The sequence below is a fragment of the Mercenaria mercenaria genome, chromosome 12, assembly GCF_021730395.1.
Source record: "Mercenaria mercenaria strain notata chromosome 12, MADL_Memer_1, whole genome shotgun sequence".
NCBI lineage: Eukaryota > Metazoa > Mollusca > Bivalvia > Venerida > Veneridae > Mercenaria > Mercenaria mercenaria.
In genome coordinates this window covers 65,411,196-65,422,966 of record NC_069372.1, presented here as the reverse complement: position 1 = coordinate 65,422,966, position 11,771 = coordinate 65,411,196, and the positions used below count along the sequence as shown (strand labels likewise).

The 11,771-nt window shown below is 35.5% G+C and overlaps 1 protein-coding gene across 1 annotated transcript; it reads right to left on the bottom strand.

Annotated features, from left to right (window-relative positions):
• Positions 1-5,447: 5,447 nt before the first annotated feature.
• LOC123533903 (uncharacterized) lies at positions 5,448-11,288 on the bottom strand. Its single transcript, XM_045315875.2, has 3 exons — positions 11,130-11,288; positions 10,684-10,859; positions 5,448-5,791 (listed from the first exon to the last, which is right to left on the bottom strand). The coding sequence occupies exons 1-3, from the start codon at positions 11,235-11,237 to the stop codon at positions 5,737-5,739; spliced, it is 339 nt and encodes a 112-aa protein (XP_045171810.1). The 5' UTR covers positions 11,238-11,288; the 3' UTR covers positions 5,448-5,736.
• Between the last annotated feature and the right edge of the window lie 483 nt (positions 11,289-11,771).

Sequence of the window (11,771 nt, the reverse complement as noted above, 5' to 3'; positions counted from 1 at the left end):
CATGAGGAATTATTTCACGTGGATGTTTATACAGCTGATTACCTCTATTTAATATCTACACAATGGTATATACATGTATCCATTCAATTACCGTTTTACCGAGTTGTCGCTATTTCAAGTTGGAAGTCGTTGACCATTGTAGCAAAAATGGTTGGAAAACAAATAACAAATACAGAAGAAATTCGGACATACATAAAAGTGTTCGCGGTAAACTCGGTTTTTCTTTGAAAGATCTTTTTGCCGTATCGGTCTAATAAGGTGTCTTATGAGACGATTCGCAGGTGGAAAAAGAAATTTGATTGTGGTGTAGAGTCTGTTAAAATGCCCTAAAATCAAGTCGGCCAAAGACAGAAACGTGTGACCGAAATAACAGATATTCTTCAAAATGATGCTCAATATACTCCACGCGATATTGCACGCATTGTTGGCATTTTACACTGTCAACAGTTCATTTTATTTTAAAGAAAATCTTGAAAGAAAGATTTTTTTCTAGGTGGGTACCCAAAACAAAAAAGGCTACGTGTTGAAACTGCCAAACGATGAAACGATTGCTAAAAATGTTCACAAAATACGACAAAAAGGTTTTTGCAAATGTTGTTACAGGTGATGAAACCTGGGTGCATTATTTTGAACCTGTCAGAAAGGTTGGGAACAAAATATTGGCCACCAAACATGGCCAAAGGCCAGTAATTGCAAAATGCATTTTGAGTGAAAAGAAAATTTTGTATGCCATATTCTTCTCCAGTGGAGGTATAGCAGTACAGATTCAGGGAAAAAGAGTAGAAGTGTTACTGGTAGGTACTACCGTGACGTTATCTTGAAAAAATAAAGAAGTACTACAAGAAACGTTGCCCAGTCACAGGTTTCAAACAAGTTCGACTGTTGCATTACTCCAGCACACACTCTAGTACGGTAACACAGTTTTTGAAGTTTGAGAAAGTTACTGTGCTACCACATCCACATTATTCCCCAGATCTAGCACCATGCGACTTCTTTCTGTTTCCCAAACTGAAAAATTTCCTTTCTGGTCGAAGATATGGATCGCGACCATCTCTCGGTTCTGCTGTCCATCAGTACCTCCGTAGTGTACCAAAATCAGACTACCATGACGCTTTCCGGAAATGGATCCATAGACTAAAATTATGCATTTCTCACCACGGGGAATATTTTGAGGGTATGAAATGACAACATGCACGTTTCCATCAGTTGTCAAGGTTTCAGGCCACAATACACAAAACTTTTCGAACACTCCTCGTATGTTACTCTGCTTTGTGGTTCCGAAGATTTCAGTTTTTATTTTCTATCCTTTGATATTTAAACGTCGCTGGAAATACTTCCTTATAACTGAAGAATGGTAATGATAATTATATACATATGTACATGGTTTGCGCATTATGAGAATACGGGCCGTCCTACAAACAATATTGCATTAACACATACTCATGATACTGATATCATTAATTAACATTAAAGTAAGCCTTGTTTAAGATACGTTTGTAGTTAACATTCTAAGTACATGTTATTTGAGTCGCATCTTTAAATAATTATGATACTGTCCTGCACGTTAATACGGAAGAGTATTTGTGTAAGGTGTGTTTTATTATCAATTCGAAATTTCGGCTTTGTAACTGTCGAGGTGTATTTTAGCAATTTATCGATCGTTTCCATAGACATATAATTACCAAAATGTATGTTCTTTCACCACCTACTTTCCATTTATTAATATATACCAAATCAAAAGTCTTTTATCAATTGTCTTTTATCTGCCACAAAGAATGAAAATGATACTATTTTGATGTTGTATTGTGCATACTATCTACTGTTTACTGCGTATTGACTAATGTTTACTTATCATAAGTTGTAGACAGATAACTGTCTGCTATATACATGAATTATATACTTACCTTAGTAATTATAACATATCAAATGTAAAATCAATCTAAACGCAAAATATATGACTTTCAGAGTAATTGAAGTATATATTTTATATCTATGACCTGGATCCAGAACGTTTCTAGTTTAAACATATTTTATTGCATATAATACATAGAAGATTTTTTCAGTGATTTCAGACCCAGATGTTTTTTCACTGTATTAAAGCCAGAATTGTTTGCAAGAAAATCCACAGTCACAAAATCTTTTTTAAAGAATCACAGACCCCACTCTCCCTTAGAGAATTCCAAATGGTCGATCCCAGTCACGAGTCTTAACGATACACTAAACTGAGATATAAAACTAAAGCACTTCTGTAAATAAATAAGATCGTAATTATTACCAATGCTACTTTTCATGTCGCCACAAATGAACAACAAACGATTACTTTTATTCTGATAAAGATATATACTAACTAAATGAAGGTAACATTTAGCTTTCATGACATTAGAGTGGTGATTCTCGGCGTAACTGAACGTTGCGGTAGATCACAAAACCTTTTTCATGAAGTTCCTTGATGATCATATTTACTTTTTCTATAAAATGTTGACTAGGAAGTTTTAAGGGACCGTGAATTATTTACATTTACAAAGCTTTATTTTTTCAGGCTATACTTCTTCAAACTTGTTTAAACATTACACGTATAAAAGCTATTGGAGTAGGAATTACTCCCCAATACAAAACCCACATCGCTGACATCTCTATGATTTCAACAATCGCTGAATCACTGTGTTTCCTGGTATACCGAGGGTATTAAGGCACATTCTCCTGTTACTGCTCCATTTCGTCAAGTTCAAGCTGTGTGGCCATCAAACTCATAGAAAGCTCGGTGTTTATTTCCGGACAGAAACTATTTTCTCATGTAATTTTGCTGTTTCAGCCTCACATAGAAATTTGCTTTCTTGCTGAAGCCCATTCTTTCTCTCATACAACTTTAATATTCAACAATTATTTAACAAATCTATTTAAAATCTTTTTATAAGAAAGTGGGCGCAATACTGGATCGAAATGCGTTGACTCGACTGAATAAAATACAAAGAGTCTAAGTCAGTGTCCCCAATATAGAAGTAAAAAGTTCCCTCAGAGTCACATTATTTGCTGTCTGCACCATTCACGTTATTTCTATTTAATTTCGAACTACAACAATGCGCTGTACGATATATTTATTTTTTTTACTTATAAATGATTTGATTAACCTTCAGCCTGCTACTGGCAAGTGATTCTGCCATACTTTACGTCAATTAGAATTTGCTTTCAAAAGGAGTAAATACAAAAGATGTAACATTTTTTTTTTGCATTTATTCGAACTCGAATTGCAGGCTTGGACAATTTCATGTTAGGACAGTTTCAGATTAGAAAAGAAATACAGAGTTGAAGCTGTAAGATTAATTGGCGAGGTAACCCCTTTTTTCGAGACAAACCCGAGTATGCTTGGTTACTTTCAAACTCGGTAGAAACGTCATTGTCTGACAAATATGTTATAGTTCATTATGTGCCTTTATTCATGTAGTCATCTTTAATTTCTCTATACCTTCTTCAGGTACTAATATAGGACTCTTATCTCAGACGAAGAAAATACCGCTTTGACAGTACCGGTAGGGGGGCCCTACCAGTGTATACTCGAAGGACAAGGGGGATGTCGACAAGAAAGGCACTGACCTCATTGCGAGCCGTCAGCCGAGATCAGAAGGAAGAGATACTTTATTACTTACATTTGAGCAGTCATGATTTTCAGATCAGTTTACAAATTGTAAATCGGGAACATGAATCAGATGATTTTGTATATAATCCGGCCGTTTATCCTTTTTTATGTTATTGAGCTCCTGAGTCTTATGTCAATTATTTTCTGAAGTCTTAACATTGGAAATTTCGCTACAAAATCAGTTATGTCAACATACGTTATATAACTGAAACATTTTTTTCCAGTTGGGCTGTATTTGAAATCCTTTTTACAATCGTCGAAAATCTTAGTTTTATGAATATATTTTAATACGCACGAGTAGTCTATTAACAGTGTGTTTGATTGTGTTTTTGTTAAATTGTTAATTAGGTTTACTTGAATCATTCAAGCAGTTAGCGTCAGGTTTCATTAACACAGAGATATATCTGAACACCAATTCAAATGTTTCGTATATCAACACATAATGAAACATCCAGTAACTAGATTCATTTGAATCAAGCGTTAAATTTTGCGGTATGCATGAAAGTACATGTTTTAAACCATTTGCGGTATGCATGAAAGTGCATGTTTTAAACCAAAATCGTTCTTTTAAGTCATCTTGCCACCATAACTCTTTTTCCTACGGTGCTATAGCTCTTTCACCTTCACCCCACGTGGCAGAGTGGTTAATGTCGTTATCGCCTCATCGTTTAGTCAGACACCTTAGAGGCTGCGTTTTTGGTGCGCGGCATTCCCTGTTTGATATTTGTCTTTGTTTTTTTTTTTTTTTTTTTTTTTGCTTCTTGTGAAGAAACCATTCATTGAGGAAGCCATCCAAGCGGCTTTCAGAATGTCAAAGCAACTTGCCACTCATCGACTGGGGCGTTGAATTCTTCATGAAAGGAAGGTCGACGGTTCTACCCAGGTGCCCGCTCGTGATGAAATAAGTTACGGAGGGGCTCCTGGGGTCTTCCTCCACAATCAAAGCTGGAAAGTTACCATATGACCTATAACTGTGTCGGTACGACGTAAATCCCAACAAAGTAAATAAACAAATACAGAATATAAATGATTCCGCTCACATGAGACATAATGAACCCGCTTATGACGTACCATTTGGGTCAAAAGTCTGAAATCGCTCGAGCGGTACCATAATACCGTGCGTGTAATTTCCCTCACCTGTAAATTTATACGTATAACTGTTTTACGTTGGTATAAAATTACGCTATGCGCGCTAAACTGTTACGTTACAGTTAAATTTATCCGTCAACGTGAATATTTTGTTGACAATTCCTAATTTACAAGAAGCGAATGACATCATAAATTTAGTTTCAGAACGCAAAAATGACTGCATTCAAGGACCCGCTGTTTTAAGCTGGACAATTGCCATATGTCACCATATGTCGGTGTGACATTACAATTAAGAATAGCAAATCAAAAGGAAAAGAATGATAAATAGTTTTCCTGTTGCTAATAGATGTTTTTTGTCCATATTTTAGTTAGATTTGATATTGTTAAATGATACTGTAATACTATTATATGATCTGTATGATAAATTATTGTGATGCTGTATCCTGAAAACTAGTTACGTTTAAAATTAAAGTTGTGTATACGTCAAAGCACATCTTTGAATATTTTGTTGATAAAATCTCCCTCATGATTTTCACAAGAAGCAATGACATTCTCTATTCTGGAGGTTTTCTTCAGGAGTTTAAATTGAAGCTGTACTGGAAATATCAGGTACTTTATAATTTTATAAACATGGCTTCATTTCACTTCGAAAATATACATCCACATGGAAAGTCCTCTTCCACAAAAACCACGCGTTGGAATCATTATTTAAACTTACAACATCTTTTACAAGTTACATACTTCTTTATTTAAATAAGTAAATACTTTTATCAATAATAAAATCTTATAAGATCCCTTTGAAACAAAGAACACAAACACGCAACGTCGTAGATTCAGTTCATACTGCATAAAAGTCGTTCTGTTGCGTTGTATTTACTTTTTGTTTACATTTAAACACTTTAGTTAACATGATAGAGTAATGTACCGATCATAAAATTATACTTAATCATATAAGATATTCATTAACTTCATTTTTCGGATTATTTTGACTGTCTGCATTCAGGTCCATGACCTCAATTTCCAATCTCTGCATGTGTTTCAGGGACGCTGAACAATTCGACAATGATCCTGAAAGTTAGAGAATTAAATGTTTTCTTAATCGGGAAACAATAAAATTATGACTGTTACAGTCTTAATACAGCACGTCCGTAAGAGAAGTAATCTTGTTATTACAAAAGAGTAAAACCGGCGAAAAAGAAACACGTTAAGCTTGCCGTTGGGGACGTTTAAATATGTAAAAAAGAAACAACAACATCAGTTGTTTGAAGACTCCACCAAAACCTGTTTCATGCATAATTATTGTATGACAACATACTGCAGTCGAAGACACTCAAGCAGTGGCGTAGCTTCTATAAGGCAATGCAGGCCCGGGCCTGCAGATTATCCGAGAAAGTGAAAAAATAAAAATGCCAAATATGCAATAAAAATAGAAGGGCAAGGGGGGCTAGGCTGTAGGAGGTAATGAATCAGTCACTAACGGGAGCGTACCTAGATGGTTTTGAACTATACGCTAGATATGAGCAGCATAGTTACGAACGAAGCAGCGATGCTGCGAGTATGATGTAGGTGAGGGTTGGTGTCTCCATCTCACAGAAAATTGAGATTTAGTGAATGTTTTAGGCAAGAGATGTTCTCTTGCTATATTCCAGCGTTTATCTATTTTGTTTGTCACATTTGTACTACATATTACGGAGGTAATCATTTAAAGTCAACGTTTAGCACACCCCTCATGCTTAATGTGCTTAATGGCAGGGATCGTGACATTGTCTTAAAGCAAAAACTGCAATTCGAGCAGCCCAGGATATTTTGAGGTATACAGCCATTTTTCATATACTTTATTTACAATTAAGACTCCTAATTAACTTGACCATGAAATTGTGTATCGCTCTAGCACGGCTTAGACTTAGAACGTTGAAGAATCAGAGTTCTGTGAATTGCTCTACACAATATATTCCCTGTTTTCGTACATTAGACATCAATAATAACAGTAGATGTATGATTATGTTTCAAAAATATTTGTGTCACTGAAACACTGTGTCATTCTATGATATATTTTATTGTACAACTGCCAAGACCCGCTCACGCCAAAGGGGCCTAACACTATGGCAGTTTGGGTAACTGCATCTAACTGCTACACACGTGAAAAAATCGAATATTCGAACCGTGTGCAAAGCTGTCACTATGATTATTTATTTATTTATTTATTTAATATTCTCCACAACGTCAAGGTTACATAGGCAATGAATGGAACGTTACCTAGCACATTAAAGGTATACTAGGTTTTTTGGTTTTTATCGTATTTGAAATCTTCGTCAGTGTTTAATTTAATGCGTCTGCATCAACCTTTTGGCAAGTTTTTGATTAATGTATCTATGCACACACTGCAAACGTTTCAAGTTTTCTCACGGGAAACTTAACATTTTTTAGTCAGATAACATCTAATTTTGACAAATGCAAATTTAAACTGCGCGAATTGCTAAAAGTATTTCTGTATTCAGAGCTGGATATAGATTGATAGATGTTATTGAAGTATATGCGCGCTGGGGAAAATATTTCATGATGGACCTGTGAATTCTTTACTTATGAGTGAAACAGGTCTCATAAGCGTAAATACGACTAGCTTCTACTGATTATAAAACATACCGTACGATTTGTTGTGAATTAACTGTTGTTGTACTTTTTGTAGTTAAACCGCCACCCTTGTTTAAGAGCAACATTTAAAAACACGTGTTTTTCATCCTCAAGTAATAAGTAAGTAGACTCGCCCAGTGTAATCAATAACCCACAATTGACCGACCCCTCTGGTACAGTATCAAGACGCATAATCTAACTCTATACATAGAGCGCCTACTACACCCAATTTACATTCGGAACATTTTCACGCGTTTCGGGCTTTATCGTATGTTTAACATGGGATTTTTGAACCGTCCAAAGATGTTGGAAATGTTTGTATCATTGTTTATTTTTTTTTAATAAAAATGTTACTGCTTTCATTGTCTACCATTTTTTCCACCCTTGCCTGAACAGTAATGAGTTTGTACACTGTTCAGACAATTGTGCTCTGTTGAAATGTAACCAAACACAAGTTTACCTGCATAAACAGAAAGCATGATATGTCACTATACCTGTCCAGGACTGGACATTATGGTAAACGCTTCTTTCCTGCACAAATGACAATTTCGCAACTTCTGTCCGGTTTGTACAAATTTCTGGCCGCAACTATCATTTTTATTCTCCCGCTGCTCTGTTTTATTGCATCTTATTGATACTTGAATAGCAGTCAGGCGGGTGATCCTTTGTGCAAACAGATTCCGACATGCCCAAATTGAGTATACCGAGGTTCAATGGGCAAAGTGATATGTAGCTATGTTTGTACAAAACGAGCGCTCGGTAGTTGCCGTAGAAACTTGCATTCACAACAGAATCTCGCTTTTGTCTGAACTAGGGGTTTGTGGCAAAATGTTTCGCCTGAAGTGGCGGTCTAAATCTAAAACATCCAAACATCCAGTTTATATACATGTACCGGTATGCTGAGATTTAGTGTCAATTAACTATAAATCATTGGCTAAATTTTTTTGTAATAGCAGCAAATATTAGCTATACATGCAATACGTCTTTTCTTTAAACCTAAAGCATTTAGTACTGTTAATACAGATAAACCTGTTACTTTATGTTTACCTAAACTATATGTAGTAACTGTTCATATTTTGAAATATGAAACTCAGATCTAGTTTACCTCTGAGACATAGTCTTTAGCTTGTATCCGCTTGTATCTTTGTATGTTCGAAACCTCGCACGAGGTGTCTATTTTTTCATTTTTCATTGTGAGGAAACCATCAGGTTGACTTTCTGAACAATTTATTGCTTTATCCAGGTATCAGTTCATGACTAAAGTTATGTCCGAAGGAGACATCCGGGGTCTTCCCCCCAACATTAAACACTGTTAAAAGCTGGACAGTTCATTTGAGACATAAACACGTACTTGTAAAAAATACAGTTGATGATTTTATACTATACCTCTGAAATTGTTTAGGGTTTACCTACATAATTGTTTTCCATGGTATTAAAACACTTGCTTTACTTTCATTTTTCGCTTGTTTCTACTTAAGTTTGTCACTTAGGCAGACAGAATTTTAGTTCTTTTGAGACATATCTATGCGAAATGTCTTCTACATGTATAGAAAACTTCAACTTAACGGATGCACAATATACACATATGTAATTAAGATCATAGTATATTTGAATTGTACGCACAGGCGTATAGGCGTATGCCCAGATACGCGCCTGACCAATATTGAACATGTAATTAGAGCGTATTTATTAGATGTTTCCATGATAAAAAAAAATAAAACAGATACCAGTAGTTTTAATTATTTTCCTGCTTGTATACCACCGCCCCGCCAATTATCCCCCCACAACTTTATTAATGTTGGCAAATAGACAGTACTTGCGCCGAAAAAAAGGGGTTGCGAATGTCATGATCAAATTACGCGGACGGGATTCGAACCCGCGACCTCTGGGTTAGGAGTCCGACGGGACTTACAGTTTTTTTTTTACCAAGAGGGGAAGGGGCCCAGGCCTGTTATTATTTTTTTTTTGGGGGGGGGAGGGGGGGGGGGGGGGATAGCTAGATATCTGAGCAAAGAGAAATAAAAACCTGATGTAAAGTCAATTTTTGTGGAAAACTGCATGATTTAAAAGAAATTTACTGAGGGGAAGGGGCCTATCAGCGGCACCTATAACGAAGGGGAAAAACCCTGATTTAATTCTACCCCTACACCTCGGTGCCTATAATCCGTGAATCTAATGCATATTGAAATCAAAAACTGTTTCAAGTTTATTAAAGTTTGAAAGTAGTGTTTTTGATTAAAGAAGTCTAGACTGTGCTGTAAAATCTGTTTCATAGCCTGAAGTGCGTATACAGCTTATTTTCCAGTTGAATAATTATTGAAATGCGCATCTGTTTAATAAATTATGACTTACTACATTTTACCAGTGAATAGATATAATCAGAACTTCGGATGCTAAGTAATTAAATCAGGAGTGCGTAGCGTAATTATTCGCATCATTTTATCCATCAACAAAATACAGACACATATTTTTTTCAGTCACACTGTGAGTGATATAGCTTTGCTATTTCTTTTATTAGCATTCAGCAAAAAATAAACAGAATTTGTTTGCTGTGAATGGATATGGAATATCACATCGAGAACTGATACAATAACTCGCGCTACCTGCCCATGAAAATATTTAATTGCTGTCATGTGAATATTCCATATCCGCTCAAAACAATCAAATCACAGTGTGACTGATATGGAACTGATAATACTGATGTTGGGTCAGTTATACTTAGTTATGATAACTTAGTCATAAACTGAACTTTGGTCGTTTTTTGTGTGTTTTTACTGAATTAAACTCCTCCGCTTAGCATTGGTTTTATTCCGCCAGAATGGCTCAGAATGCACCACAGACACTCTTAGTTTTTCAAAATTTTCGTGGGGAGGATACCCCAATACCCAACTACCAAAGTCGCTTCTTCGGCGCATCGGGCCTGCAATTTATAAAATGCCAACTACGCCCCTGCATTGTGCATAAAGCTATAACCTGCACATTTAGTTTTCAGCAGACAAAAATAACAAAGTAGAATAATTTTGAGAATAAAACGGAATTATTGTGGTTCCTCCATATTTTTCTCTCTATTCTGTATCATTGAGTGAACTGCCAACTTTAATTCTTAAAAATCTGTTCAGTTATGCTCCGCATGAAGGAAACGGAAATATATTCGTCGACAATGCACAATCCCTACATGTCTCCGCAATCGTGTGAAATATAAACCTAACAGCATGGACAGACAGACAGACAGACAGACAGAGTAATTGCTTTACAACTTCCACGAAAAGGCAGGCCTCTAATAGAGGACAATACTTTATTCTTTAAAGTCATCAAAAAAACTGTGATACCTGTTTCCTGGTAGTTTGGTCGTTTCCTTCAAAGTCTCGAAAAACTTCGGGTAGTACCCAGACACTTTGTTCGGATCATCAAACACTTTCTTGGAGTGTATTTGACATATCATCGATGGATCACGTGATCCTGCACAAAATGATGGTGTTTCAGCAAAAAGACTAACAAACACAATCTGAAATGTTTATTTACAAACTAAGAATTCTTGAAAAATACAACATTAATGTTTCGACTAGCTTAATCGAAAGAATATCTGCACTCATGTGACCTTATTAAGTATTCGTTTGATATTTACAGATCATTAAAGATCAGGATGCTAAAACAAGATCATGAACATGTGCTCAATCAAAATGCATATGCAATTCTTTTCATATTTTAGATGTTAACAACTTCAGTTATAAACAGAAATTCATTTTCAAGTAAAAAAAAAAAGGGTTCAACCAACCTCTAAAGGTTTATCCAGAGTTTCCGAAATACATCTTGCCATACGTTCTTCAATATTTTTGTCCAACTCGGAACGTTTCATATTCGTATAGAGAACACAAATCGGCATTTTGCAGCTCTTCGTTTAACAGTGAAAACACAAGTAATCTAGGTTGCTCGTATCATATGTACACTTTATCTGATATGTTTACTTTACACGCTTGAGTGATAAAACTGCACAACTTTGCACACGGTATGGAAGGGCATATTGGAAGTAAATTTTGAGAACTTTTAAGTATATTTTTTTTCTATAAAGTAATGGTATCGGAGTGAAACCGTTTGAAACTGAATCGCATTTGTTTTTTAAGTTTGAAATTCCTATGTGTAGTATAAGCGTACTATCTAATCACTAAAACTTAATACCAGATCTCTCAAAAATCAAATGACCTTTACGTATTATTGAGGATTTCTACAGTTTCCAACTAAAATTTTAAAAAAATCATAAAGGCACTTTTATAATATTATGGTACGTATTAGGGTCCGAAACTGGCAAAATACCCTGTCACAACTCTAGGTAGCTCACTTTAGTCTACACTCTGCCAGAAAAATGTTTTTGTATGCAGTTTTTATATGTCATTGTATAGGTGAGCTGTACAAAAGCAAG